Source organism: Gallinula chloropus (genome assembly GCF_964237585.1).
Source record: "Gallinula chloropus genome assembly, chromosome: 1".
Taxonomy (NCBI): domain Eukaryota; kingdom Metazoa; phylum Chordata; class Aves; order Gruiformes; family Rallidae; genus Gallinula; species Gallinula chloropus.
Window position 1 is genome coordinate 143,625,149 of NC_140085.1, and position 27,155 is coordinate 143,652,303.

The 27,155-nt window shown below is 45.8% G+C and overlaps 4 protein-coding genes across 4 annotated transcripts; 2 read left to right on the forward strand and 2 right to left on the reverse strand.

The window, feature by feature from the left end:
• Positions 1-503: 503 nt before the first annotated feature.
• Positions 504-2,927, reverse strand: MITD1 (microtubule interacting and trafficking domain containing 1; the record flags this gene model as incomplete). The annotated part of the gene is made up of 7 exons (XM_084270937.1): positions 504-599; positions 687-747; positions 941-1,056; positions 1,671-1,757; positions 1,847-1,983; positions 2,383-2,484; positions 2,774-2,927. The coding sequence occupies 7 exons, from the start codon at positions 2,925-2,927 to the stop codon at positions 504-506; spliced, it is 753 nt and encodes a 250-aa protein (XP_084127063.1).
• A 241-nt stretch (positions 2,928-3,168) lies between these two features.
• Positions 3,169-6,771, forward strand: MRPL30 (mitochondrial ribosomal protein L30; the record flags this gene model as incomplete). The annotated part of the gene is made up of 5 exons (XM_084269045.1): positions 3,169-3,219; positions 3,683-3,763; positions 5,448-5,594; positions 6,426-6,499; positions 6,589-6,771. 5 exons carry the CDS (start codon positions 3,169-3,171, stop codon positions 6,719-6,721), a joined length of 486 nt encoding a protein of 161 aa, XP_084125171.1. The 3' UTR covers positions 6,722-6,771.
• Positions 6,772-13,495: 6,724 nt separating this feature from the next.
• LOC311196744 (lysozyme g-like) lies at positions 13,496-18,224 on the reverse strand. Its single transcript, XM_084270366.1, has 5 exons — positions 18,117-18,224; positions 17,381-17,470; positions 16,569-16,765; positions 15,465-15,603; positions 13,496-14,706 (listed from the first exon to the last, which is right to left on the reverse strand). Exons 1-5 carry the CDS (start codon positions 18,121-18,123, stop codon positions 14,573-14,575), a joined length of 567 nt encoding a protein of 188 aa, XP_084126492.1. The 5' UTR covers positions 18,124-18,224; the 3' UTR covers positions 13,496-14,572.
• A 6,426-nt stretch (positions 18,225-24,650) lies between these two features.
• On the forward strand, positions 24,651-26,784 carry LOC311189155 (lysozyme g-like; the record flags this gene model as incomplete). The annotated part of the gene is made up of 5 exons (XM_084260734.1): positions 24,651-24,693; positions 24,982-25,083; positions 25,344-25,540; positions 25,696-25,834; positions 26,651-26,784. The coding sequence occupies 5 exons, from the start codon at positions 24,651-24,653 to the stop codon at positions 26,782-26,784; spliced, it is 615 nt and encodes a 204-aa protein (XP_084116860.1).
• Between the last annotated feature and the right edge of the window lie 371 nt (positions 26,785-27,155).

Here is a 27,155-nt window from a genome sequence, read left to right on the forward strand (position 1 = left end):
GTTACCAACATAGTCTGTGAAATCGGGTATTATGGGATTGACCAAAACATAACAGAACAGTAGTCATGACTAGAATACAGGAATTAAAGGAAATAAATAAGGCTGCTTATGAAAGAGGATATGTGGCAGCCCAGATTGAAGTACTTGTGAAGCCATCAATTAAAGATATAAATCCCAGAATCTGCTCAAGACAAAATTAATAGTGAGAAGAGAAATGACAGTAAAGAGGCCTTTGAGAGGCAGTACTGGAGGTCTGTTATGAAATCAAGATCAAATTCAGACATGGAGTGTAGTAATAAAGATTACGGGAGAAGTACAGTGGAGGAACTGCACGGTTGTGTTTTCTCAGGCGGAAAAGTCAGACATCCTTAAACCTCAGACTGCAAAATCTCTGCTGAGCCAAGTACTTAGAAGAATTGCTTCTGAGGGTGGACAGCTGGACTTAAGCATCTTCTTACGCTTTTATGCTTATAAAAACACTCGTTAAAAGCAGTCATATCTGATCACATTTGCTTTGTGTGCTTAGTATGAAAGACATCCACTGTTGTTTCGTGACAAGGTCGCAAGTCAAAATCACAGAATCCAATGCTGAAACGACCCTGCAGAAATTAACAGAATTGACAGGGTGAACATAAAACGAGCTCTTCTACGGTACAAGTAAATTAAAGAGGTCAAAGCATGCTTACCTGCGGTTTCTTAAAATAATCAAGACCCCTTCCAATCTTAATCATCCATCCATTGTTGAATCTGTAGAAAGAGACGTTTACTGTTACACTCACAGTTAGAACACACAAAACCGCGGAGGGCTGATTTCATCCAGTGAGGGCTGCTGCCTTCCACTTTGTTAAGCACAGCTGTAATTAGAAATTGTCTCAAAAATTAACAGTGATGTGGTTTGACTTCAAATAACTAGCATTCACTGATTTTTTCTATCACCCACCTAATTTCTCGATCATGTATTGAACATGAAAATGTAATGTGCAGTGTTACTCCGTAAGTCCTCAGCGACTGTTGTATTTCTTCCAAGCCACTTGTCTGCTGACTCCTCCCACTACCCTGTTAAAAGTAAAAACAATGGGGGGGGGGTTGTTTAACCATATATTCTATTTCTGGTCACCTCTTCCTAAACTCACCAAAATGCTTTTAGTACTAACTTGGATGAAGGCAGATTCACAAAGACAGGACAAAAAGCAGGCAGATTACAGGTACACTTGCTAAGGGATATGGAGGAGGACCTCACTCTCAGCCCTTTGAATCTAGGTAGGAATTACTATTTGAGCCAAAGTAAATGGAGTAATAGTTTGAGAGGTTTTAGCTCATCAAAGCTTCTAAAATTGCAACTATATATAATTATTGGAAGAAAAAAACCCCAAAGATATCTCAATAGATGCTTTGGTTTTGATGACATCTTCCACAACAGAACTTTCACAAAAATATCTTTCCTGTTTAAGATTCTGCTTACCAGGAATTTTTTAGTTATTAGAAAACTCCAAACTTAAGCTCAACTATCACATTTTTATTTTTATCTTAATCTGTGTTTTCTGCTGAAGGCATCAAAGCCTCAGTCTAGTAAGTACTGGTGAGAACAAATCTGTATCTAAATATATATATATGTTACACATGGCATCACCTGTGTATGAAGAAATAGAAACCAAAGTCTAGACACTTACTTCATCATAGGAAGTGAGGAGGTGGATTGTTTTCACTTTACATGGCCCCTTAATTAGCATCTCACAGAATCGTAGGAAGTTATACAGCTGTAAAAGTTTTATTGCATTTAGTAATTTAGGATTTTTTTTTTCAGTAGTAGTTACAACTGTATCAGTTACACCAAATATCTACTTGCCTGATGAACATGCCTAATGTACGGGTCCTGCACCCAAACTTCAGAAAGAACCTCTGTAAGGTACTCTTGGAAAAGCTTTTCATAGCTGAAACCTGTTGCATTTTCCTCTATCCTGATTTGCTTATGGTATTTGCCATCTGAAAAGAAAATAATTCTTTTTTTCAGTAAAGATCATGACAATAAAGATCCTATCTTCTCAGTGATGTCCAATGATAGGACAAGGGGCAATTGGTGCAAACTGGAGCATAGGAGGTGCCATGTGGACATAAAGAAAAGCTTTTTCATTGTGAGGGTGACAGAGCACTGGCACAGGCTGCCCAGAGAGGCTGTGGGGTCTCCTTCTCTGGAGGCATTTGAAACCCACCAGGGCGCATTCCTGTGTGATCTAATCTAGGGGGGGCTGGGTGTTTCTATGTCCCTTCCAACCCCTCCTGTTCTGTGATGCGGGGATATTTTCTGTGCCAACGACCTCACCCACAGAACGGCCTCATAAGAGCAGGCACTGAAATGCCAACGGGCACATCGCAGCTCCATACCTTGTTTCTCTTTTTCAATATGTTTTTTAATGTCTTCGGCTCTGGTCATGTACTCGGATATTTTCTGCCGGTAACGGTGCTTTTTTGCCTCATCCTTCGTAGCTGTGAATCAAAAGCACACAGGCGCGTTGTACCCGGGGCCAGGGGAAGCGGGGGGTTGGGGGGGAGCTGAGCCCTGACTGGGCCCCGCTCTCCCGGGAAGAGACCTTTCCTCTCCCTCCCCGTGAGGCGACGGGAGACCGGGGGCCGGTCCTGGGGGCCAAACGCGGCTCGCGTCCCCTCAAAAACCAATCCCGTCTGGCGGCCTCCGACAGATCCGGGCTGCGTTTAAACAACCAAACGCCCCAACAGCTGCGGTAAAGCGTCCTCCAGACCGCCCCTCGCCCGGTACCTTTCACCACCTGCAGCAGGAGATCGATGCCCTCCTGATAGCACACCAGCGACTCCTGGAACCGAGACGCCAGATCCAGCTCTACCGCCCGCTTCACCGTCTCCACCCCGGCCCGCTCCAGCGCGGCGGTGCCATTGCCCCCCGCCCGCGACATGGGGCACCGCGGCGGGGACCGGGGCAGCGGTGGGGATGCGGGCGGAGGGGTGGACGGACGGGACGCGGCGCACTGCGCCTGCGCGCCGCCGCCTTCCCCCTCTCCCCCCCGCCCCCTCCTGGGGAATAGAAACTGAGGCGGAGGAAGGGGGGGAGCGGGTTGTGTTTCACTGTTGTGCTTCCGCCGGCGCGGAACTGAAGTGCCGCGGTGTTGGTGCCTGGCTGGAAGGCTGCTCACCGAAATGGCGGCCGCCGCGGGCAGAGTGGGCCTGGGCCACGCAGCCGGTTGGAAGGTGGTAGCCTGCCGCCGTGGGGCTTGGTTCGGCGCTGCCGCCGTGCTGGCGCCGCGCCCCTGGCTGCGTGCGTGCCGCCTGCGGCAGCGGGGGAGGGTGTCTCCTCCGTGAAGCGGCGAGGGGTGGCGGAGCGCGGCTCTAGGGGTGCCCCGCAGCCGCCGCTGGGAGGGGGGAAGGAAGGAGGGAGGGAGGGCGGCGGTCACGGGCGACGCGAGGGGGCAAGCTTGGCGCTGCTGTGAGCTTCGGGGCGTCGGTTCGTCCCCTGAGAGGAGAGCGCGGCCGTTGGGAAGGCCAGGGGTCTGCGGGCGCCCGGTGTTGGCCTAGTCTGTCCTGCAGCCCCCGAGAAGGGCTGTGGTAAGCGCGGGGCGTGTGCTCGGCCGGGCTGAGCGGCCGTGTAATCTGTCCGCAGGTGTGAAGAGCTGTAAGGAAAGTCCCGACCGATTGTGTCCTGCTCTCTTTGCAGGTGCTGGGGCAGAGGGTGGAGGGGATCGTGACCACAGCGTGGGTTCGTTGTCTTTTTACCAAGTCAAGAATTCCAGGCTCGGTATGTGCTTTAGTAGCTGAGCAACTGAAAAGTGTGTATCGTCCTGCTTAATTCTGTGCTTTCTGTGCTGTGACAGCTTTCTAGAGACTGCCAAATGAGCAGGTACACGGTGTGCTGTGTGAAGAACTGGCTGAAGGGCAGAGCTCAAAGGGTTATAGCGAATGGGGCTACATCTGGCTGGTGACCAGTCACCAGCACTGTTCCTCAGGGCTCAGTCCCAGGGCCAGTTCTGCTGAGTTCCTTTATCAGTGATCTGGACATGGGAGTTGAATGTACCCTTAGCCAGTTTGCTGATGAAACCAAACTGGGAGGTGCTATCAACTCTCTCAAGGGACAAGAGGCCTTGCAGAGGGGTGTAGATAGTTTGGAGCACTGGGCAGTCATCAGTGTCGTGCAATTTAACAAGAACAAATACTGGATTCTGCACCCAAGGTGAAATAATGCCAGGCACAAGTATGAAAGGGGAGAGGAGTGACTGCCCTGCAGAAAAGGATCTGGGGGTGACAACAGGCGCAATAGGAGTCAATAGCAGTAAGTCCTGGCAGCCAAGGGAGCAAACCACATCCTGGGGGCATCAAACAATGTCACCAGCTCCTCAAAAGAGGTGGTTATCCCACTGTGTTCAGTGTTGGTGTGACTTCATCTGGAGTAGTCCTGTGCATGGTTCTGGGCCTCACTATTTCAGAAGGATGTGAAGGTCCATGAACACGTACAGAGGAGGGCAACAAATCTGGTGGAATGGCTGGAAGGAATGTCCTGTGAGGAGCATTTGAAGACTTTGGGGAGAGAAGAAGGCTGAGGGTGACCTCATAGCTCTCTACAATTTCCTGAGGAGGGGAATTAGAGAGAGATGTGCTGAGCTCTTTTCCCTGGGATCTAGTGACAGGACGTGTGGGAATGGCTCCTCTGCACCAGAGGAAGTTCAGACTGTGCATTAGGAAGCATTTCTTCACCAAGAGGTCGGTCAAACCCTGTAACAGGTTTCCTGGAGAGGTGGTCTGTGCCCCAAGCCTGACAGTGTTTAGGAGGTGTTTGGGCAGTGCTCTTAACATGCTGTAACTTTTGGTCAGCCCTGAAGTGGTCAGGCAGCTGGACTAGATGATTGTTGTCAGTCCCTTCAAACAACTAAAATCAAAGATTTGGGAAGTTTGACTTACGGTTTATGCTTTTACATTTACACTTTTGGCTTAACTTTTTGCAAGATATCATCTAGTGTCAGTTGACTCTTAAAATGATTCTTAAAGCCTGTGCACCCTAAGCAGAGGCTCTTCAGTGAGATGCATATGAATTCAGTGCTGTGCTGGTGTACTGTTGTCCATGTATCTCCCTGCAGTTGTATGGGCAAACTTAAGAGTAGAAACCATTATAAATATAAGTTTGACTGCATGTTATAAAAGTTAAATTTGAGGTCACTTTGACTATTAAAGTGTTCAAGGCTAGGTTGGATGGGGCTTTGGACCACCTGGTGTAGTGGAGGGTGTTCCTGCCCATGGCAAGGGAGTTGGAACTGGGTGAGCTTTGAGGTCCCTTCCAAGCCAAACCAGTCTGTGGTTCTATGACATTCTGAAAAGAAATGTAGTTAAGAATTTTTACCAAGGCTTAAATAGGTTTGGGAGAATGATTTTGTTAACTGTAATAATTCACATTTTTTGGGAAAAAACTTATCTTTTTTGTGAATTTATAGGTATTTCAGCCACGGCCTGGAGATCATGAAAAATACGGAGGTGATCCTGAGCAGCCCCACAAAATCCATGTTGTTACAAGAATAAAAAGTGTACTTGGCCGCCCATATTGGGAAAAGAAGATAATACATGATCTTGGTCTGGATAAGGTATGATTGTTGTTCTTTATACTTTGTGTAGTTCAGAAATAGAGAAACACAGGGTGGAATTAAGGTGGTGGGTTTTTTACAGACATTGATTTTGCAGTCACAAGACTTGGGTTGGTTTACAGCTGCTATAAATGTAATTGAGACATTGATGTGGGTAAGAGCTGAGAGGAACGTTACTGCCAAATGCTCATTTAGTGGGAATTCAGAATGTTGCTATTGCAACATTCAGGATGTGGTATTGCTACACATGCCTGAGGAGAACCTGACCTTGAGAATTCTACTAAAAATAGATTTGTAAATTCAGAGTTGAGTTTTTCTGTGTGGGACACTGATAATCAGATATTGTAGATAGACTCATTTATTAATGAAAAGGCTTCCAAAACTGAAATGCACGGTAAATTTTCAAACAGACTCACCAGAACTTTTGTCAAGGATCCAAATTTTGTGCCAATTGCACATTGGGCAAAAAATTTGTCTACTCAATGTTATATTACAGAGAAACAATGTTTGCTTGATCAATTTATGATCTGAAGCAAGCAGTCTTATGCCATAACTGCTGCATTTGCATTCTTTGTAATTTTAACAATTGGAAGAAATTCAACCATATTGATAATGTAATGGGAATAAAGCTGAATTTGTCATTTTACTGGGATCAAGTGTTTGATTGAGTTTTGGGTTTGCATTTGTGTATGTTCATGATGCATAACTTATTTCTCTAAACCTCATATTTGCAAACACTGTTTATATCTTTATTGATAGAGTGGAAAGTTCAGTGAACAGAGATTGGAGCTTGGCAACTCCAATGTAAAATCTGTTCTGTCGTTCATACAGGCGCATCAGCCCAGACTGCACAAAAACATCCCTTCTGTGAATTCCAGGCTGAAAGTTGTTAAACATCTGATAAGGTTGGTTATCCCTCTGTTTAGTTTGGAACACTCTAATGCCACTCTCCTCTAGTCACAGGACTTCACTGAGCAAACTCTCTTGCCCGCAGAATACAGCCGCTGAAACTACCGTACGGGTTGCCAACGGAAGAGGAAATGTCGGACACCTTTCTCACAAGCAGGGGAGAGCTTGTCATTAAACGGCACCTGAAACCTGTGGAGCAGAAAGAAATTAAGTCATAAGGTGTACTGCATGGATTTATGTTTTGTAAAATAAATAGTTTGACTCCTGAGTTTTACGAGTTTGTGTATGAAGTGTGAGCTTAATTCTTACCCTGTCTGGTATGAATGGTGGAGGTGACGCTGATGTTTAAATGAAGATTGCATGTGTACAGGTATCAAATTCAATATTGTTAATGTTTGCCTGCAATACTAAATGAATGATCAGCTTTCCATCCTTGTGTTTTTATTTGTTGTGGCTAGATTACTGCAGTTTATGGCTTGCTATTGGGGAACTTCAGAAATAAGTCAGATAAGAAGAGAAGTAGAACAGGTTTAACTGGTGATGGTGAGGACACTTCCCAGCTTACAGTAAAGTTTACAATGATAGTGCCATGACTCCACCTCTACTGCACTGAAGAAGGAACTGGAATCGAAAACCCCTCTGTTTAACAGTGATACAAGAATTGACTGTCTATCCACCAAGACTGTCATTTGATTGACTTAGCTGGTGATCATGCAGATCTCACACTTGTTTCCTTAGCAAACAGTCTGTGACCTGGCCTCCTCTGTAGCTTAAAAACTACCTGAACATTTGGAAGTAAGAGGAGGAGTGATTCACATCTTGGTAGGTTGTACAATTTTGTCTTTCAGGGAACATGCTCTCATATAACGTGTATTTCTTGATCCTGAATGTTTGATAAACTTGATGCTTTTCCTTTTCTGAAATTAAAGACTTTAGAAATTAGGAGTCCCTGAAACACCCTTCTCTGATGCAAGGTAGGAATTAGAGGCTGCAAGTTTATAAAATAGCACCTTTCACTGAAGGATATTGAGTAGCACTGTGTGTGTGTGTGTTTTAATTTATTTACGGTTTTAAGAATTGTGGCCAAAGTTAAGAAGCTGCTGCTGTATCAAATGATAAAGTAGTTTTCATTCCCATGAGCATAAATACTGCACACTGAGCCTCCCCTGTGCTGGGTGTGCTGTAGAGGAGTTAATCTTAATGACTGTATGTTGTGAGAAGGTCAGAGGGAAACAGTGGCTGCAAATGATTGTTTATCATTTCTGTGCAGTTGTGGAGAAGAGTAAACACCAGTAGCAGTTCAGAGGAACAGATGTCTCTGTAGAGGGATTGTGATGGAAAGACACTCGAATGCAGGGCTTAAAAATAAGAATAATTTATTTTTCCACCATGTGCATTCAGTATGTCACTAGTGCAGGTTTCATGGATACAAGGGAGAAATGCACTATTGCTGTTTAGAGTCACAAAACACACTCCTGCCAACACAACAGTCACGGAACTTGGTATTACCGCCCTCAACCAGGTCATGTCACTCACTGTTACTGCCCACAGGCAATTCACAGGGTTCAATATTACAACCACAGCAGATTTACAAACACACCATCATGAGCACACTAAATACTACACGTGTGTTAGTTAATCACCTGAGACTACAAACTTAAAGCATATCAAATATTCACTTAACCATCGCTCTGGTAAGGGTTCTCAGTACGTTACCTCAGCCACCATCCTGGCCAAGGGGGGAAGAGTCTCTCCTTACAGAGCTGGAAAAGCGGCTCCCCCATCTCAGAATAAATCCAAGGGGGTTTTATTTCATTTTTTGTCTGATGTATGGGTCAGCGGGCAGGACTGTGTCCTGGTGACAATGCCACCTTCCATGTTTGTCATTAGCAGTGATCCCCCTTATCTTATGCCCAATCTGTTGTGTATCTTTGCACTGTAGACCCTCTGGTGGGCCTTTATCTTACTGCTAGACAGCTGAATAGGGGCTTGATTGGGATGCAGGGAAACCTGGCTCAATCCAGGTTTTGGTTTGCCATTTAGTCTCGGTTTGGCATTTAGTCTCATTTTGCAGGACTCATTTTGCATTTAGTCTCGTTTTGCATATCTGAGCTGTCTGCACAGCTCCCCATGGGCTGTCTCTGCTGAGACAGGGCCTCAAAGCAATTCAACTCTGAGCTGCTTTAAAGCCCCCCATGAGTCGCCTGATGGCCTCGACATTGCCAAAAGCAGTTTGTGAAACTCTTGAGCCAGATGATTCCTTACAGGGATATAAAAACTGGAGATTATTTTATGCAGGAGAAAAAGAAGACTAGACTATGGCAGTGGCATCAAAGAGTCTAACAGCTCCCACAGACAGGCTGAAGGCAGAACCATGTAACTGAGCTGAAAACACTTGATTTCTCAACAAGCTACAGGCTGCAATGGGAAGGATGCAGAAAATACTGCTGTCACTCTAAAGTTGGCTAGCAAGGAAAAACTGATGCAGATAAATTAGTGTTGCTCCTCCCTACCTCCAGTATCAGTACAGCATCTTGTGCTTCAGTGTCCTAACTGCAGTCTCTGTGTGGTGTTGAACATGGTCCCACAAGGAGGTGCTTAGCAAAGCTGAAATTTCAGCCCTTTTGAAGGATGTATGTAGTGCATACAAGGTACAAGGCAGCTTAAAAGAGATGACACAAGTACTAGGGCTCAGAAAATTAGGCAAATAGGTAACAAATGAGGGGTAACAAAGGTCTCGCAGCAGGCTGCTTGGCCCAGAACACAAAAGCCAGGATCACTGAGCCTTACCCCCTTTACTGGATCAGTACAATCACTGACTTGGACTTTCTGGAGGGATGATTTCAAACTATTCAGGACACTGGTAGGGAGAGTCCCTTGGGAGGCAGGCCTGAAGAACAAAGGGGTTCAGGAAGGCTGGACGCTTCTCAATAGGGAAGTCTTAAAGGTGAAGGAGCAGGCTGTCCCCCTGTGCCATAAGGTGAGCTGGCAGGGAAGAAGACTGGCATGGCTGAACAGGGAGCTTTTGCTGAGTCTCCAGGAGAAAAGGAGGATGTATGTCCAGTGGAAGAAGGAACAGGCAGCTCAGGGAGAGTACAAGGCAGTTGCTGACATATGCAGGTGAAAATCAGAAAGTCTGAAGCCCAGCATGAGCAAGTCATCCTGAGGGCAATCATGGAGCAAGTACATGACAGCCGGGGCATCAGGCCTAACCAGCATGGGTTCATGAAAAGCAAGTCCTGCCTGACCAGCCTCATCTCCTTCTATGACCCTGTGGATGAGGGAAAGGCTGTTGACATAGTCTACCTCCACTTCCAGGAAGTGTTTGACACAGTCTCCCACAGTATTCTCCCAGAGTAGCTGGTGGCCCAGGGCTTGGAGAGATATGCTTCACTTGGGCTAAAAACCAGCTGGATGACCAACCCCAAAGAGTGGTGGTGAATGGAATTAAATCCAACTGGCGACCGATCATATGTGGTGTTCCCCAGGGGTCGGTATGGGGAAACCATCATCTTTAATATCTTTATTGATGATTTGGATGAGGGCATTGAGCATACCCTCAGCAGGTTTGCAGGCTGCACCAAGTTGGGGGGAAGCATCGATCTGCCAGAGTGTAGAAAGGCCCTGCAGAGGGACCTGGACAGGTTGGATTGATTGTCAGAGACCAATGGGATGAGGTTCAACATGGCTTAGTGGTGGGTCCTGCACTTTGGTCATAACAACTCCAGGCAATTTTACAGGCTTGGGGCAGGATGGCTGGAAAGTTGTACAGAGGAAGAGGATCTGTGGGAGTGTGCCCAGGTTGCAAGGAACGCCAGCAGCATCCTGACTTGTCTCAGGAATAGCATAGCCAGCAGGCCCAGGCAGGTGATCATTCCCCTGTACTCAGCTCTGGTGAGGCTGCACCTTGAATACTCTGTTCAGTTTTGAGCCCTTCACTACAAGGAAGACATTGAGGCCCTGGAGCATGTCCAGAGAAGGGCAATGAAACTAGTGAAGGGTGTGGAACACAAGTCTCATGAGGAACATCTGAGGGAACTGGGACTGTTTAGCCTGGAGAAGAGGGAGCTCACGGGACATCTTATTGCTCTCTACAACTACCAGAAAGGAGGTTGTGGTGAGCTGGGGATCAGCCTCTTCTCACAGATAACTCTCAATAGGACAAGTGGGAATGGCTGCAAGTTGCACCAGAGGAGCTTCAGGTTAGAAATCAGGAGAAATTTCTTCTCAGAAAGAGTGCTTGGGCCTTGGAACGGGTTGGCCTGGGAGGTGGTGGAGTCACCGTCCCTCGGGGTGTTTAAGGAAAAGTTGGATGAGGTAGTCAGGAACATGGTTTGGTAAGTAATATAGGTGGTAGGGGGACAGTTGGACTGGATGATCTTGAAGGTCTTTTGCATCCTTTATGACAGGATTTGTGTCCATGGTGCTGCAGCCTGGTGAATCTCCAACACAGGGAGCGGTGCCAGTTCTGTCATATACCTTACGCGTATGAATGTGGATCTTCACTGCACTGTATGGATGCTACAGCCTTCAAAAGCAGCACAGTGAAAGCCAGGAGGAGTGTGTTAATGCACAAGCCAGTTTTCTACTGTGCACAACTTAAAAGTATGTGGTTAAAGTACCTGAGTTGGAGCAAGCCTAACAACTGCTTCCCAAGTACAGAGAAGGGAAATTCCTTTAGGTAGGACCTGTTATTTCTGGATAAGATTTAGCTACAAGAGATGTTTGCAGCTGTCTTTAACTGACAAGCTGGTAGCTTTAATGGAAAAGGAAATTATATTTTCTTAAAATTTTTATGTGTTTGGGTGTTTCTGAAACAGTATTTCCTCCAAGGTCACAACTGTCATACTGACAATCTGCTACCTCAGATCTCTGTATAAGCCTTCATTATCTAAAGATCTGATCTCAGGTCTAATACCAGAACCAACAGGATGCACAAACACAGTGTGTGTCCCTGCATCCTTTCATGAATGGAGCATTCTTAATGCTTTCTGGAAATCTGCATGAAGCAGAGTTAGGACAGGCTGCCTTTTTGTGCAGGGAACAAGCAGGCTGACTTAAGAGGATAGCAAAATTCAGGTTGGAACATACCTTGCAGGAGGTCCAACCTGCTGCCCAATGTAGGTCCAGCACTGAGGTCAGACTCAGGGCTTTGTCCAGCCGGCCCTTGAAAATCTCTTGAGGACAAGGTCAGCTCAGCCTGTCTGGGGCAGCCTGCTCTGCTGCCTGGCTGTCATGGGGAAAGGCACCTGCTTGCTTGTCCCTCATAAGCAGAGACTGTGGGGCTACTCTTAGGTTCAGCTGAAGCTTCCCTTCTCATGGGGTGAGTGCTCCAGGCCCAACCACCTTGGTGTCTCACTGCTGACCACCCTCTACTTAATTGGTCTTTTCTGTGTTAGGGGACCTAAAAATGGATGCTACTCGAGGTGTGATCTAACATGGACTTGGTAGAGGCGTGCAGCCCCTTCCCTTGGTCAGGTTGCGCTGCTGTTCACAAAGAGCAGGGTACCCTTTCTGCTTGGGCACACAGCTGGCTTCTTGCATAGGAACCGTTCGCCATGTCTACCTGCTGTGGCATTTAAAGTATATCAAGCAAATCTTTGGTGTGGTATGTGGTAAGAATGTAGAAAAGGAATGTTTTAAGAATAAATTTATCTTTCTGTTCTATTGCTCCATTGCAGATTCACAGAATCACAGAATCATAGGGATTGGAAGGGACCTCGAGAGCTCATCCAACCCCCCTGCCAAAGCAGCTCCCCAGCTCATATTGCACAGGTCGGCATCCAGACGGGTCTTGAGTATCTCCAGAGAAGGAGACTCCACCACCTCCCTGGGCAGCCTGTCCCAGGGCTCTGTCACCCTCACTGTGAAAAAGTTCTTCCGCATGTTGGTGCGGAACTTCCTGTGCTCCAACTTGCAGCCATTGCCCCTTGTCCTGTCCCCACAGACCACTGAAAAGGGGCTGGCTAATTCCCCCTGCATTCCATGCTTAAGATACTTATAGACATTAATTAGATCCCCCCTTAGTCTTCTCTTCTCAAGACTGAACAGCCCTAGCTTATTCAACCTCTCCTCATAGGGGAGATGCTCCAGGCCCCTAATCATCTTTGTAGCCCTTCTTTGGACTCTCTCCAGGAGATCCCTGTCCTTTTTAAACCAAGGTGCCCAGAACTGGACACAATACTCCAGGTGGGGCCTGACCAGGGCAGAGTAGTTGGGGAGGATCACCTCCTTTGACCTGCTGGCCACACTCCTCCTGATGCACCCTGGGATCCCATTGGCTCTCTTAGCCACCAGGGCACACTGCTGGCTCATGGTCATCCTGTCATCAACCAGGACCCCCAGGTCCTTCTCCACTGAGCTCTTCTCCAGCAGGTCATCCCCCAGCCTGTACTGAAACGAACAGTTGTTCCTTCCCAGGTGCAAAACTTTACACTTGCTTTTATTGAACCTCATCTGTTTTCTCCCTGCCCAGCTCTCCAGCCTGTCCAGGTCCCTCTGGATGGCAGCGCAGTGTTCCTGTGTGTCAGCCACTCCTCCCAGCTTTGTATCATCGGCACTTGCTGAGGGTGGATGCTATTTCCTTATCAAGGTCATCAATGAAGATATTAAACAGGACTGGACCCAACACTGAGCCCTGGGGAACACCGCTAGTCACAGGTCTCCAGTCAGACTCTGCTCCACTGATCACCACCCTTTGGGCTCAGTCCGACAACCAGTTCTCAACCCACCTCACTGTCCACTCATCTATCCCGTGCTCTCTCAGCTTTGCTATCAGGATGTCATGGGAGACAGTATCAAAAGCCTTGCTGAAGTCAAGGTAGATGACATCCACTGCTCTCCCTCCATCTACCCAGCCAGTGATGAGATCATAGAAGGCTGAGATTGGTCGAGCATGATCTCCCCTTGGTGAATCCATGCTGACTGCTCCTCATGACCTTCTTAAGGTTCACTTACTGTTTCAGATCCAGTAATTAATACTGTAGTGTGAGTAGATCAATACCATTTTAATAATAGCAGCAGGGTATTTTTAATCATAGGTACAAAATACTAGCTATAAAAAAAGCATCATATTTAAAACACAAACACACACACACACATGCACACCTCCCTCCATGCCTTTGTTATTCCTCCTTTAGCCTATGGTGTTACGCTTGTGGATGGGTTTAACCACTCTAAAACACTTAAATTTCTCCTCTGTGTCTTGAAATGGCTGAATGAACCCCACAATTCTGAAGCTAAGGTTCCTCAAAAGCTGTACTATGCGATTGATTAAAAGATCTGTTTACCACACATGAATTTGCATCAGGTTTTATAAAATACATGCTATTTTAAAAACATGTTGGAGCATGGGACATGCCTATTCTTACTCCAGACCCTGCACTGAAGCTAATATATAGCCTCAGTAGAAGTATTCATTGCAGAAACTTGAGTTTTACAGATTGCTTGCAACTGTAGAGGCTAAAATGAAGTAGTAACAAGTGGGGGGGCGTGGGGTGTGGAGTTAAGAGTGTCTTAGTATTTCCCCTCCTGTCACAAGAAACAGCTGCTTCGGGGTCACACCACCAAAGCTAAGAGCAATTATTCTGAAAGGATACACTGTGATTTACTCTTCTGGTAGATTAAAAGTATGTAATATTTATTGCAAATATTTAACTCCAAAATTGCACATTGTAGACAACTCATTTTGTGCTGCTGTTAGACACATGTATTGACAGATAAAATCTAAGGCAAATAAAACGTTGTCAAGCAGTGTTACAACTTACTTGTAGCATTAATCTGGTGCTTCAGAAACTGCAAGCACAGATGAAAGCTCTGCAGAAGCATGCTCCTGAAGTGAGATTATAAATGGCAAAAATGGTTCAGTTCAGATTATTAGTTATGTTGTCTTTTAAAGTGATTTTTTTTTGCCTTAGCTAAAAAAACAAACAAACATTGAAACTTCCACTTGTTTCTAGCTTCATTGTCATCCCTTACTCTTACTCTTTCTTAGGGGGAAACCCAGGATTTTTTTAATTAGAGGCAAAGCATGCAATCAATTACTCAAATCTAATCATCATTCAGATATCTCAGTATCCATTTCTCTTATAAAACTTGGCTCTTGCAACCACATCGTTGGCATAGTCGTTGTGTGTTGTGCCAATGTCCACTCCATTGTAGGTCTGGACACTGTTAGGTCCCGCGTTATAGGCTGAAATCCCACCTGAAACAAGAGTGAAACAAACACATTAACAGAGGTGATACTTCATCAGTAAATAAACAGAAGAACACAAATCACAACTTAAAGGTGTTGCTTTAGTTTGCAGCTCTCTTTTTCACCAATCTTGTATTACCATATCCAGCTACTTTTTTTCCACCGAGATGTTCACAGAGTTAAATCACAAGGGGAGAAATCATCATTTCCTCCTTTACATCAGACTCGGTGATCAGTGTACCCTTGCTGTGTTTTGCTTAAGTAACGCCTTCAATTATATGACTGTTTCCCTTTGTGTGTTCTCCTTCATGTCCACCCACATTAATAACCTCAGACGTTCATATTGTAGTTGGAATAAAGGGATCAAACCATGACAGCTTCAGCTGTAATCAGTGCTTAAGAATATAACTGTGTTTCCTCCAGAGAGGACCATACAGTTTCAAAATCAATGTGTTCCTTCTTTGGAGTTGCCTGGATTGTACCTTTCTGTAGGTGAGTATAGAAATACCCATGCTTCCTCCTTCCAATTGAAAAATATCATGATATTTGTCAAGTTTTCCAAAAGCCTGCTAGGAAGCTAGCCACATCTTATTCCTCTATTCCTTTTAGTCACTGTCAAGGAGTATTGTTCCATGCCTCCAGAAAATGAACAGGGGGACTTGGATGTGTGTAGTTTCCCTCAGTGCTCAGTTTTACAGTGTTCCTGTGCTTGACTTTTATGTGTGAAGTGGTTTAAAGCTGACATTTGAAGACTGACAGAGTTCTACCTTTGAGCTGCTGTTCCTTTGTCCATGTTGGGAATTTCTTCTGGATTTCTTTTATCATCCAGCACAAAATCTCTGTGCCTTGTGTCACGTGCTCTTCACTGTCCCACGACCCAACAATCTTATGGTACCGTTTGTCAACCTGAAAGTGGACCAGCAATATCAGTACACCAGTAGCCCCCACTATTTATCCAGAGCTCTTCATTGCTTACAGGCTGCTTGTATTCATTTTCATCTTTCCTCATGACTTATCTCTTTTTTTAATGGCAGAGAGCAGAAGCAAACCTAATTCAAGGTGCAGTCGAGGCCAGCAGATACATGAATGTCAGGCTATTGGGGCACTGAAGGGGAATGCCTGCTCAGCCTCCTTGTCTGCCAGAGCATTAAAAACCCAAAGCAGTAAAGGTGACAGGGTGCAGAAAGTGGGCTTACTGCTGTTTAAGCTCTTGCAGCTGCAAAGTGACTGCTCCTCTCCTCCCTAGCTGCATCAAGGGTGGGAAAACCCATGTTTCCTCCTGGGATCTCCCCTTGATCTCTGCCCCGAGTTCCTTTCTCCTCCTCTTTCACATCTCTTCTTCTCCACCTCTTATCCATGGGCTAGTAAAGTGCAAGCCTGAGCGGGCTAGGGCTGTTAAAGAAGCTGATCCCAATGTGTGCAACACATGTTTAGGGATTGTAGGCTAAGCATACAACTTGGCAAACAAGTGAGACGTGTGCAGGCATGAACGATGAAGTCAGACCCCCCACTAGCAGGGCCCCTGTGGTGCATGAAGGGCAGTTAACCTGCAGCATACAGGCCTCCATATTTAACTATTAATCAAAAATGCATTTTGAAACAAGATTTATCTGAAGTATGAAATAGGAACAATTAATCTCTTCTTTCTCAAGAGAGCACTGGGTAGTTTTCACAGTGCAAAAGCAGTCTGCTCATGCCCTTAGGCTCACCGAGGCCCTTCCCCGGAGGTGGGGCCTGACAGCAGAGTCAGTGCCATTTTTGTTATGGCCAAAGAGTTGTGTCAAATGATTACAGAGTCTGCCTTTCAATGGGGCCCCTGCTCTTCTGCTTCAAAAGAAGGATGAGGTTTGTGCTTTTAAGGTTAACCATACCTGCATTAAACCAAATGCATTTCCATGGTCACCCCAGCCATCCTCCAGCACTGTCCCAGCGTGCGACTCTCGAGAGATAATACCAGCGATCACAGCTGGATCAACACATTTGCTGTTGCCCACTTTTTTAATCATGTCTTGGTATTTCTCCATGTTCTTCAAATCTTTTTCTGCAATCTTCTCTGAGGCAGGAACTCCTACAACACAACATGCATGACTGCCTTTAGTTTTTAAAATCAGAAAGAAGTTGTTCTAACAGTCATTATGACTGAGCTGTTGATTTGAATCCTTCTGAATCTCTTTAGAGAGAAACAGTGCAAGAACTGAACAATTTTACTGAAGGGTAAGTGCCCTGGAAATCAATACACAGACGATGGGAAAGATGTTTTCTCAAATACAGTGGACAGGTCTATAGTGTGCAGGCTAAAAGGTGAATATTCTCATTTTAAATCTAAGACTTTGGGTGATAAGGTCCCAGATTTAGTTCCTTTTAATTTAGGACTGTAACAGAGAAATGCGCAGAAACTTAGGTCGTGAGGGAAACCCTCTTAAGGGACAGAGAAATTCAGGCTTGTTGGCAGGACTTGGACACATCCATGAGATCTTTCACTTTCTCTGCGATGATCTTGAATTTCCTTAGAACATCTCAAAGGCAACTCTAGTCCCAATATAAACCTGTGTACCCAGGTAGGGTCTTTGTTGGCTGTGGAAAAAGCTGCTCCCCTGGCAATGACTGATGACCAGAGACCACGTAATAGGTGTGAGCTTGTGCCTGGCTGTCAGGGGAGATGAGTAACTGAATCGGTGCCTACCTGCATAGCTCAGACCTTCTGGCTTCGCGGTTGCCTCCGAAGCTCCAGTTGTGTCAACGTTCAGTATATTCCCATAGAGATCTGAACAGCCTACAAGCAGGACGCACAACCAACCGTCAGGCCAGCACAGTGTGTGACACAGGCCCTGAAAACATTTTCAGATCCATGACTGAAACCCAAGGCATCGCTTGGACACTAGTGCAGGCGTTTGTGCAAGCAGATGCAGCCATGGTGTCGTATGCTCTGGAGAGGATTACATCTTGCTCATGCTAGTGTAAAGCCACAGGTTGTACATAATTCATTTCAAATTTTAACTTGCCTAAAACTTAACTGTCTAGTCAAAGTTGTAACTTGGGCTGCCCACATAGCTGATGAAGAAAAATGCCTCCAAAAGTCAGTTTTTCTACTCCAAAATAAATTTTTTAAAAAATCTATGAGGGCCTAAAGAAATCCTACACTACTCACTGGCTCCAGCTTGCTTTTCTGTAGCTACTGTTAACAGGAAAAAATCAAAGAGAAACATCCATCAATTACATCCATCACCATTTGTCTCACCTGCCATGGGTTTGACTTGCAATTTCTGTGCCGTTTTCTGTTGCCTAAACACACTGCCACAGAAGGGAAAGCACACAAATCACGACCGAGAGAAACAATGCTACCCAAGCCCAGCATTTAAAGGAGAACAGACTTCGGTACAGTGAATTATTTACAAGAGTATCAGCCAAGCAACACAGACCTGACATGTTTGCTGCAGGATGCCTCCCCACCTTCTCGCCGCGCTTCCTGGAGACAAATGGGCTTTCTATCTGCCGGCAGTGATTTGGAGCAGCTGACTCTGCGCACTTCCCACACGCCGCTGGTATTGTGAGAAACAGGAACGCCTAACAACTTGTGGTGTGTCCTCACAAACTCACCAGGTTTCCTGCTCTACAGCACAAAGACAACTGCGATTTTAAAAGTGAAATACCTTTCAATTTAATGTAAACCCCGTTGCTAACAGTTTGGAACTAGGAGGAGCCTTTCCTGAAAAACACACCCCCCCCCCCGCCCTTCAGTTGTTGGAAGCAGTAACGTGCTGACAACAGGAAAGCAGGAACCTGTGCTTTTGGCTGTCATAAAGTTTTTACAGGCAAAGGCCCAGCAACAATAACATGACACAGAGCTGTGACGGCTGAGAATTTGGATATGCAGAGACTATGCCAGGTGCCTGTTGTTAGCCCCACTTATAGAGGGATGACAAAGCCAAAGGCACAAATCCAGGCGAGCAGGAAACGTAGATCAAAGCTGCTGAAGCTGTTCAGTGGAAAGGAACAAAGCCACTGGATGGCAGACCTCCCCGCCACTGCTAATCCACCCTGACGTCCATCTCCCCACTGTAAACTTTGTGAGGGTGAAATGCTGTTTCACTCTTTTTATCAGCTCTTTCACATGTTAAGCTGGGGAGTTCATCCTGTGTCATAGTGTTGAGAGATTCAATTCTGTAAATTTTTCCTGTACTGTTGACGCCTTCTGTAGAGAACCAGCTGCAGAAAGTCACAGCAGCCCTTGCACAGAGCTCTTCATGCTCATGGTTACAAGGAAGTTTAAAGAAGTTTGAAACACAGGGAAGTACCTCTGGCAGGAAGTACAATAAGACAAAGATAGCTCATACTGGAGTGACATTAAAAAAAATTGAAAATTCAAGAAACCACTAAAGCTAATTCACAAACCAGTAAACTCCAAAACACCTGTGCTCCCTTATTTCTGGGGGAGAATTGTAAAGGGTGTACTAGTTTGCTGCTTGTACCTCACAGTACTTGAGGCCGGCAGGTGTCCTCACAAACCCTGCCGCGTTTGTGAGGAGGCACCACAAGTTGTCAGGCATTCCAGCTTCTCGCAGTACCAGTGGTGTGTGGTTAATAGTGCTCTTTGCAGCACCTCTCACTTGTCCCATCACTCGTCACTGAGGAGACTGCACATAAGCCACACTGCATTGCAAAACTCTCCTGCTATGTCAGGAGTACGAGGTGCAGGCTTTGGGTGGCATCAAGAGTGCCCCATATCATGGTTTACCTTTTGGATTCCACTTGCACTTACTCTTAGTTACGGCAATCAACAACTTCTAGTTCAGATCCAGCTCATCCTACTTTTGCCCCATCTCTCAGAAACACTACAAAACGCCTGTCAGAGTGTGGTCCTGCCATGAAACGTGGTCTCTTGTGCTGACCTCACCACAGAGTGCTGTGAGCTGGCACTGTGGGCTGTGTGCTGCCCTACAGCACTGCAGTGCCAGGGGCCAGCCCTTTCCCCGCTCCCCGCGCCCCACCGGCAACTTCTGCTGAGTTCAGTCCATTAAGTTTGTGCAACCACACCAAAGGCAAGGGCATAATCTGAAGGTAATGGGTGTATACAGCTACAAACCCAAAGGAATAATTTAACTTGTTGATTGTCTGTCAGGAAGAGAAGAGCCTGAAAAAAGGAATAGGAAGAGGGGGAAGAGGCAGAGTCAGTGATGTCTGGTTTCCATGACTGAAATATATCAAAACAGAAGCTTACATATAAACTGAAAATGTTTGATGTAAGAACTGAGATAATGGCTGTGGAGGCAGGCCCTGACATGTTTTAGAAGCAGGTAATTTCTCAGTGGTGGAGTTAGTGTTGGCTTACTGAAAGTAACAAGGTGGTTGGTGACAGCTGACATGGCTTCACAAAGGGAAAAACATGCCTAACAATTTTGGTGGCCTTCACAGTGGGGTTATAGCATTGGTGGATAAGGGAAGAGTGACAGACATCATCTATCTGGATTTCTGCAAGGCATCTGACACTGTCCCACACAGTATCCTTGTCTCTAAATTGGAAAGACACATATTTGATGGACGGACCATTTGATAGATAAGGACCTGGCTGGACAGTTGCACTCAAAGAGTTGTGGTCAATGGCTTAATGTCCAAATAGAGATCAGTGACAAGTGGTGTTCCTCAGGGATTGGTAAGGGGACTGACACTTTAAAATCTGTGTTGGAGACATGGACAGTGGGATCAAGTGGACCCTCAGCAAGTTTGATGAATACACCAAGCTGGGTGGTGCCATTGACACACTGGAAGGAAGAGATGCCATCCAGAGGGACCTTGACAGGCTTGAGAGTTGGTATCCTGTGAACCTCATGAAGTTCAACAAGGCCAAGTGCAAGGCCTTGCACATGGGTCAGCACAATCTCAAGTGTTAATGGGGTGTTGGTAGACGAGAAGCTCAACATGAGCTGGCAATGGACATTTGCAGCACAGAAAACCAACCGTGTCCTGAGCAGCATAAAAATCAGCATGACCAAGCAGGTCAAGGGAGGTGATTCTGCTCCTCTCCTCTGCTCTGGTGAGACCTCACCTGGAGTACTGTGTTCAGCTCTGGGGTCCCCAGTGCAAGATAGATATTGAGCTGTTGGAGCAAGTCCAGGGCCACAAAGCTGATCAGAGGGTTGGAACACCTCTTCTGTGAAGACAGACTGAGAGAGTTGGGCTTGTTCAGCCCAGAGAAGAGAAGGCTCCACAGAGACCTTATTGCAGCCTAACAGTCCTAGAAGGGGCCTAGAGGAAGGCTGGAGAGGGGCTGTTTACCAGGGAGTGCCATGATAGGACAAGAGGTAATGGCTTTAAACTGAAGGAACTACATGGGCTTTGAGGTCCCTTTCAACCCAGTCAGTGATTCTCTGATTCATCTGTAGAAGCTTCCTCTGAAGAATACTAGTGTAAAGCACCTGAGAAGGCAGGAAATATACAGCCTGGAACAAGCTGGCTTGGAAATGTTTTTAATTGCAGGCAAAGCAATGATTAGCATGGGGGAAGGGAAAGGTTTAACATTACACTGCAGAGAATGGAACTATTTTAAAGTAGTACTTGGCTGGTTTACATTTCATGGGGTTTTGACTGTATGTAGATTTTTTTAACTATAGGAGTGTGATTTGGCTTACTTCTACTGGACTTGCTTTTGCTTGTGCTGTCCCTAGGTGTGTCCTGCCTGGTTTTGCAGCATTTTTGATGACCAGAGAAGCAGTGAAATAGGGACTCTTACAGAGTTGGGTAAGTCTGCTGGGAAATATTTAAACATTGTGTGAAGGGGATTCTGATTTATGCTACTTTAAGTTCCTTCTTATCTTCAGTAGCTGCAAATAAGGAACTGTTCCCTTCAAATAAAACAAGTGTCTTTTCCTTCTCAGTAAGCCAGCAATTGTGAGTTTTGGCTTACATTTAATCAAAGTTCCCTCCACAAAAGAGAGAGGCCCAAGGAGGTCAAATAGGACCTGTATGATACAAAACGATGATTAGTAGAGCATAAAGCGCATTAAGAACGTCCTTTTAGGCACTTCCCACATTTCATAAAGACTCACACAGGCCCAACTGTAATAAAAAAAGTGAGTGGGTTATCCTTCATGTATTCTACTGCTGCAGACATATTTTAGAAGCACCCATGGCTTCTTGGAGTTGGATGTGGGATTAAACTGGCTCTTTTCTTTTTCCTATGTAATCTTTTGAGAGATCACTAAACTATATTATTCATGATAGGTTATTCTCCACTACTGCTCTGGTTATTTTATATTTTATTTTCTAAAATAATGGTTCATGTTTAAGAAATTAACTGATGACACCATTATAGCCAAGCTCAGTTTTATTGTTTAGCATTAAACCAATCACAAAGAAGTTCAGCCTGACCATGCAGCTCCAACAGAGCACTGAAAGAAGGGAAGCAGCGGCTGTGACTATTGCAGGAAAAAGTTGCACCATACGTTTCCACACCCCGGTGGCTTTATTTATTCAGTTGGTTTCAAAAGTCCCCAGTAGTTTTTGCAGAAATTCCATTTGTCCCATCAGCAAAAGCAAAGCCCTGTGCTGGAGACTACAAACAGGACTGCAGCATGAAATTCATACAAATTAAACCAAGTTCAGCATCTCTTACAAGAAGTTAATTCTTTCAAGCTTTGGGTCTTGCAAAACTGAGCTGATACTTTAGACAAGTTCTCAAGTGTCTTGGAAGTCTTGATGACCTCACTTAAGTATAGCAAAGGCCATTCTTGTTATAACAGAAATACTAAAGAGCAAGACTTCAATGCTTTGTATTCATTGCTCGTTAAAAATGGAAGTAAAAAATGTGAAACTACATGTATTTCTGCATGTTTGTGTGTGTCCCTGCTGTACTCTCTCCACACAGACGTGGCAAACCTGTTTCCTTCTGTGTTTGTACACTTAGATATCTGTCCTTAGGATGTTTTCTCTTGTCTAATTCATCCCAGATCAGCAGTCTTTTCAGGTCACATTTTCTTTCACTTCTGGTGATGGTGGTTGTTGCAGTTTGGAGGTTCTCCAGCTGCTCCACATCTTTGCTGAGTTCTAGCTACCTCAACCAAACAGCTGAAGCCTTTCTGGTGGTGATTATTGTGAAGACTGCTTTTGACATGTATTTTTTCTATAACTACCGGATAATTCTGCTACATCAGATGCCAGGAGGTAGGAAATACAGAGGTGCTCGTGTTTAACTGTATTGAAATGCTCAGCAGCCCTTACCTCACCTGACATTGGCTGTATGGGCTCGGTGGGAGTTATCATGGAGATTGGCAGTGCTAAGACCTTGCCTTCAGATGTACTACTGCAATAGTACTGTGGGGATAGAGGCGAGAAGAGCAGCTGGGACAGCCGGCACTGCTGTCCCACTATGGGAACAAGAGACTGGCAGGTCCTCAGAGAAGAGAGAGTGAAGGACACAGGTTCAGCTAATCCAGTGACCACAGCAACTGGTTAACATCCCACTCACTGTTATTTGCCTGGCTCCAACTAAAAGTGGGGGAAATCCCCACTCCACTATTTCTTACCAGCTTCTCCTTCTGTGAGATTTCCAAGAGATAATGCCAAAGTGTCACTCTTCTTGAGCAAATATGCCAGGTCCATGAGGCACTCCTCTGCCCAGGTATTAAATAATGAAGGTAAATTTGGGGGGTGGATGTGGGTGGAGCGGGGCACAGCATGCCAATTCTTCCTTCACAGCCGGCGTTGTATGGTGGCTCCATCTTGTGAAAATGCTGATGGAGGTGGGACAAGGCCCAGTGCATCCACACAAAGAAAATGGGGGCTTGTGAAGAACAGCATCAGCAGAACAAGTCAGTCCCACCACTGATGAGGTTGTACCAAATAAGCCCTCCTGCGCTTTGCTTTCTACCCCCTGCACACCCTTTGGAGACTGACCACAGCCTCCAAAGACACCAAGCAGACTCCCCCACCCACAGCGGGCGATACTTTTTCCCCTTGTGGTATTTTTGACATGTGAGGTGGTGGGGGGGAAATGGTTGCGGGTCTGCGAAACATGGCTGAGGAGTGGAAGGAGGGACGAGTCTCTCAAGGGCAGGCAAGGAGCTTGGTGGACAGAGGCAGAGGGCTCCTCTGATTTAGGCAGCTGCAGGAAAATAACCCCTCACTAAAGCAGTGCCGGTATCCTTAGCACTGGTGTCTTTCCCTAGGTGGCAAACGCGGTTTCAGTGGTTGGAAACACCTGTCTCCTTACAGTCCCTCCAGTCACAAGCAGGCGTATGCCAGAAACCTTTTCCCCTTGCAGCAGAGAGAGGTGTTGAGGCAAAGGCTTGTCTGAGTCATTTCAGAGAAGTGTTGGGCTCATGAAAAGCTATTGTGGGGGGAAAAACCTGAAACGACAAGTTGTCGTTATTTATTTCAACTGAGAAGGGATGTCATCAGCACATGATGACATCCTTCCCTATAAATTAAACTTCCCCAAACCTCAGTCAGGTACAAGAAGCTGAGCTGCAAACAAGTAAGTAAGATGCCACCGCTCAGGCTTGGGACCTCTCCTCATCCTTTTCAGCAATAGTGGCTCCTCAGCAGCCCAGGGGCTGCAGCTCTTTGACGCGTGGGATTTCTGACAGAATAAGGATTGTTATTATGAAGGGAGATTTGTCCTGTAGTTCTGGATTTAGGGCACCTAACTGTAGATAGATTAAATTTGGAGGAATTTACCAAGAAGACACAGGTTTGAAATACTTGCAGATTTGAAAGTGTTATGGGTCACTTGTGGACGGCTGCAGCCTGGTTTGTGCTGGAGCAGGAGAGCTGCTATTGGGGTTTCCTATAAAAGGAAAATGTATCCCTTTGCTTACCCAGCCGAGAGAAATATCCCATCAGCTCAGAGTTTCTTTGTGTTTATTTGGCAAGCAGTGACCTATATTCAAGTCTTGACGCTTGCCAATGCTGACCGATTGATTTTCAGGCTGTTCTGTGTGCCCAGGAAGAACCACCCCATGTACCCGATGCTCGTGTTGCTGGGCCTTGCTGCCCTCCTGGGTAAGTCTGGCGTCCCTCGCTGCCTCCTCAGCCACAACCCCCCTCAAAAATAAAAAGTCTCAGCAGCCATGAAAGTCTGTCGGAGGGGTGAGGAGGGGTGGCCTCTCAGGGACAGGTAGGTGCAGGTCAGGACCTCGCCTCCTCTCCTTCACAAGGAGAGACAGAGGCAGCCCCGTGCAGCTCCAGTGCCCTGCAGCCCGTCCTCTCTGGAGTGCAGCCTCCCCTTGGGTTTTACTTGCAGTCACAAAAGGACTTCACTGGTTAAGCTCTTCCATGTTTCCTCTGCAGGGGCCTCCCAAGGCCGCACCGATTGCTATGGCAGTGTAAGCAGGATTAAAACCTCTGGGGCTTCGTGCCTAACTGCAAAGCAAGAGGGTTTATCCTACTGTGGTGAGTATCCCTCTTCTGCCACCTGGCTTTATTGCTCCGTGGCACAATAATCCCAAATCCTTCACTTTTCCAGAGTGCTGAACACACACTGGCTGCTGAGCCTGCATAATGTCCCTGTCAGCCGTCATCTACCTCCTCACAGAGGTGACACAAATAAAGTCTGGGTGCAATTCTCTCTGTATTAGAAGGGGAGAGGTGAGAGACAATTCTGAGGTTTGAAAGCAATCAAGCAAGTATCTTTCCTTTGATTTTAACTACAGGAGTTCGTGCTTCAGAAACAATCGCTGCAAGGGACCTAAACGCTATGAATAAATATAAAACCCTCATCAAGAAAGTGGGTGAAAAACTCTGTGTGGAACCAGCCCTGATCGCTGGCATCATCTCCCGGGAGTCTCATGTTGGCAAAATACTGAAGAATGGCTGGGGTGACCATGGAAATGGATTTGGTTTAATGCAGGTATTTAATAATACACAACAAAAACCTGATAAACAGATAGTGTATATATATTTATATTAATATGTTTATTAATATATTATATAAATAAATGTAAGCTTCTTGAACGTATCATCTGTTACAGAAAGGGAAAGGACCTCTTAGTTTGATTTTTCTAGGTTGACAGAAAGTCACATACACCTGTGGGTGCATGGAACAGCGAAACTCATCTTAACCAGGGCACAGACATACTCATCTCAATGATAAAGTTAATACAGAGTAAGTTCTCAAACTGGACAAAGGATCAACAGCTGAAAGGTAAGGTCAGAACCGGGGCAGCAGTTCACTCCCCATCTCTGTTGACAACAGAGACTAGGTGTTCTCAGGGAATTGCAAAACATAGAATCCATGTGCCGTGAAACATGGAAAAGCTGCCTGCTTCAAAGCAAGCTGCACCCCAAAACCCCCTTGGACTGCTGGGGTGCCAGGGCAGGCTTGTTTTACAGCCACCTCAGATACCTCTGATTTACAGTTTGAAGGAAGAGTGAGAAGTTATGAGGATGTTGGATATGATATAGTCTGATAATACAAGTACGAGAAAGACACCGAGCTGTTGGAGTGACTCCAGAGGAGGCCACAAAGATGATCAGAGGCAGGCTGAGAGAGCTGGGCTTGTTCAGCTGGAGAAGAGAAGGCTCTGGGGAGACCTTATTGCAGCCTGCCAGTACCTGAAGGGGCCTAGAGGGAAGCTGGGGAGGGGCTGTTCATCAGGGAGTGCAGTGACAGGACAAGGGGTAATGGCTTTCAACTGAAGGAGGGGAGATTTAGATTAGATGTTAGAAGAAATTCTTCCCTGTGAGTGTGGTGAGGCCCTGGCTCGGGCTGCCCAGAGAAGCTGTGGCTCATCCCACCGGGCCCCGATCTGGGCAGGTTGGATGGGGCTTTGGGCAACCTGGTGTAGTGGAGAGTGTCCCTGCCCACGGCAGAGGGGTTGGAAATCCTGATAAGTGAAAGCTTTCATAACCAATAAAAGGAGGACACATCAGGATGGAGTTCTCCCTTTTTTGTTTTTTTCTTTTGGGATTTTTTTGTGTTTTTAAAGTCTGTATGATTTATTTTGGTGCTTCATGTCAGGTGGGATTGCTGCCTACAACACTGGTTCTGGAAATGTCCGAAGCTATGACGGAGTGGACAGCAGGACCACCCACAGAGACTACTCCAATGATGTATCTGCACGAGCCCAGTATTACAAGAAACATGGATACTAGGCCTTGGAATCTCTACTGCACAACTTCCTCACCATCACTTGCATGACCCCCTGAGGGAGTCAAGCCACAGAGCAGCTTCCCATGAATTACAATTTGCAGGCCAAATCCCTGAATTTTTAAAACAATATTCTGTAAAAAAAACCTGGTCATGCTCTTTGTTTGCAAGCAATGTGGCTTGGATTTTACAAAGAAAGTAATTACAAAATCTGAATATTTTTTTCTTGCTATCTTCATGTTTCTCTGAGTGATGAGGGCTATCTTGTTTTCCTATTGATAATTTGCTCTTCCAGATCTTAAAACACCTTTCTGCCACAATATGTCATTGTCTTAAGAAATCCAAAGGCAAAATGCTTCCTTGGGTATTAGCTTAA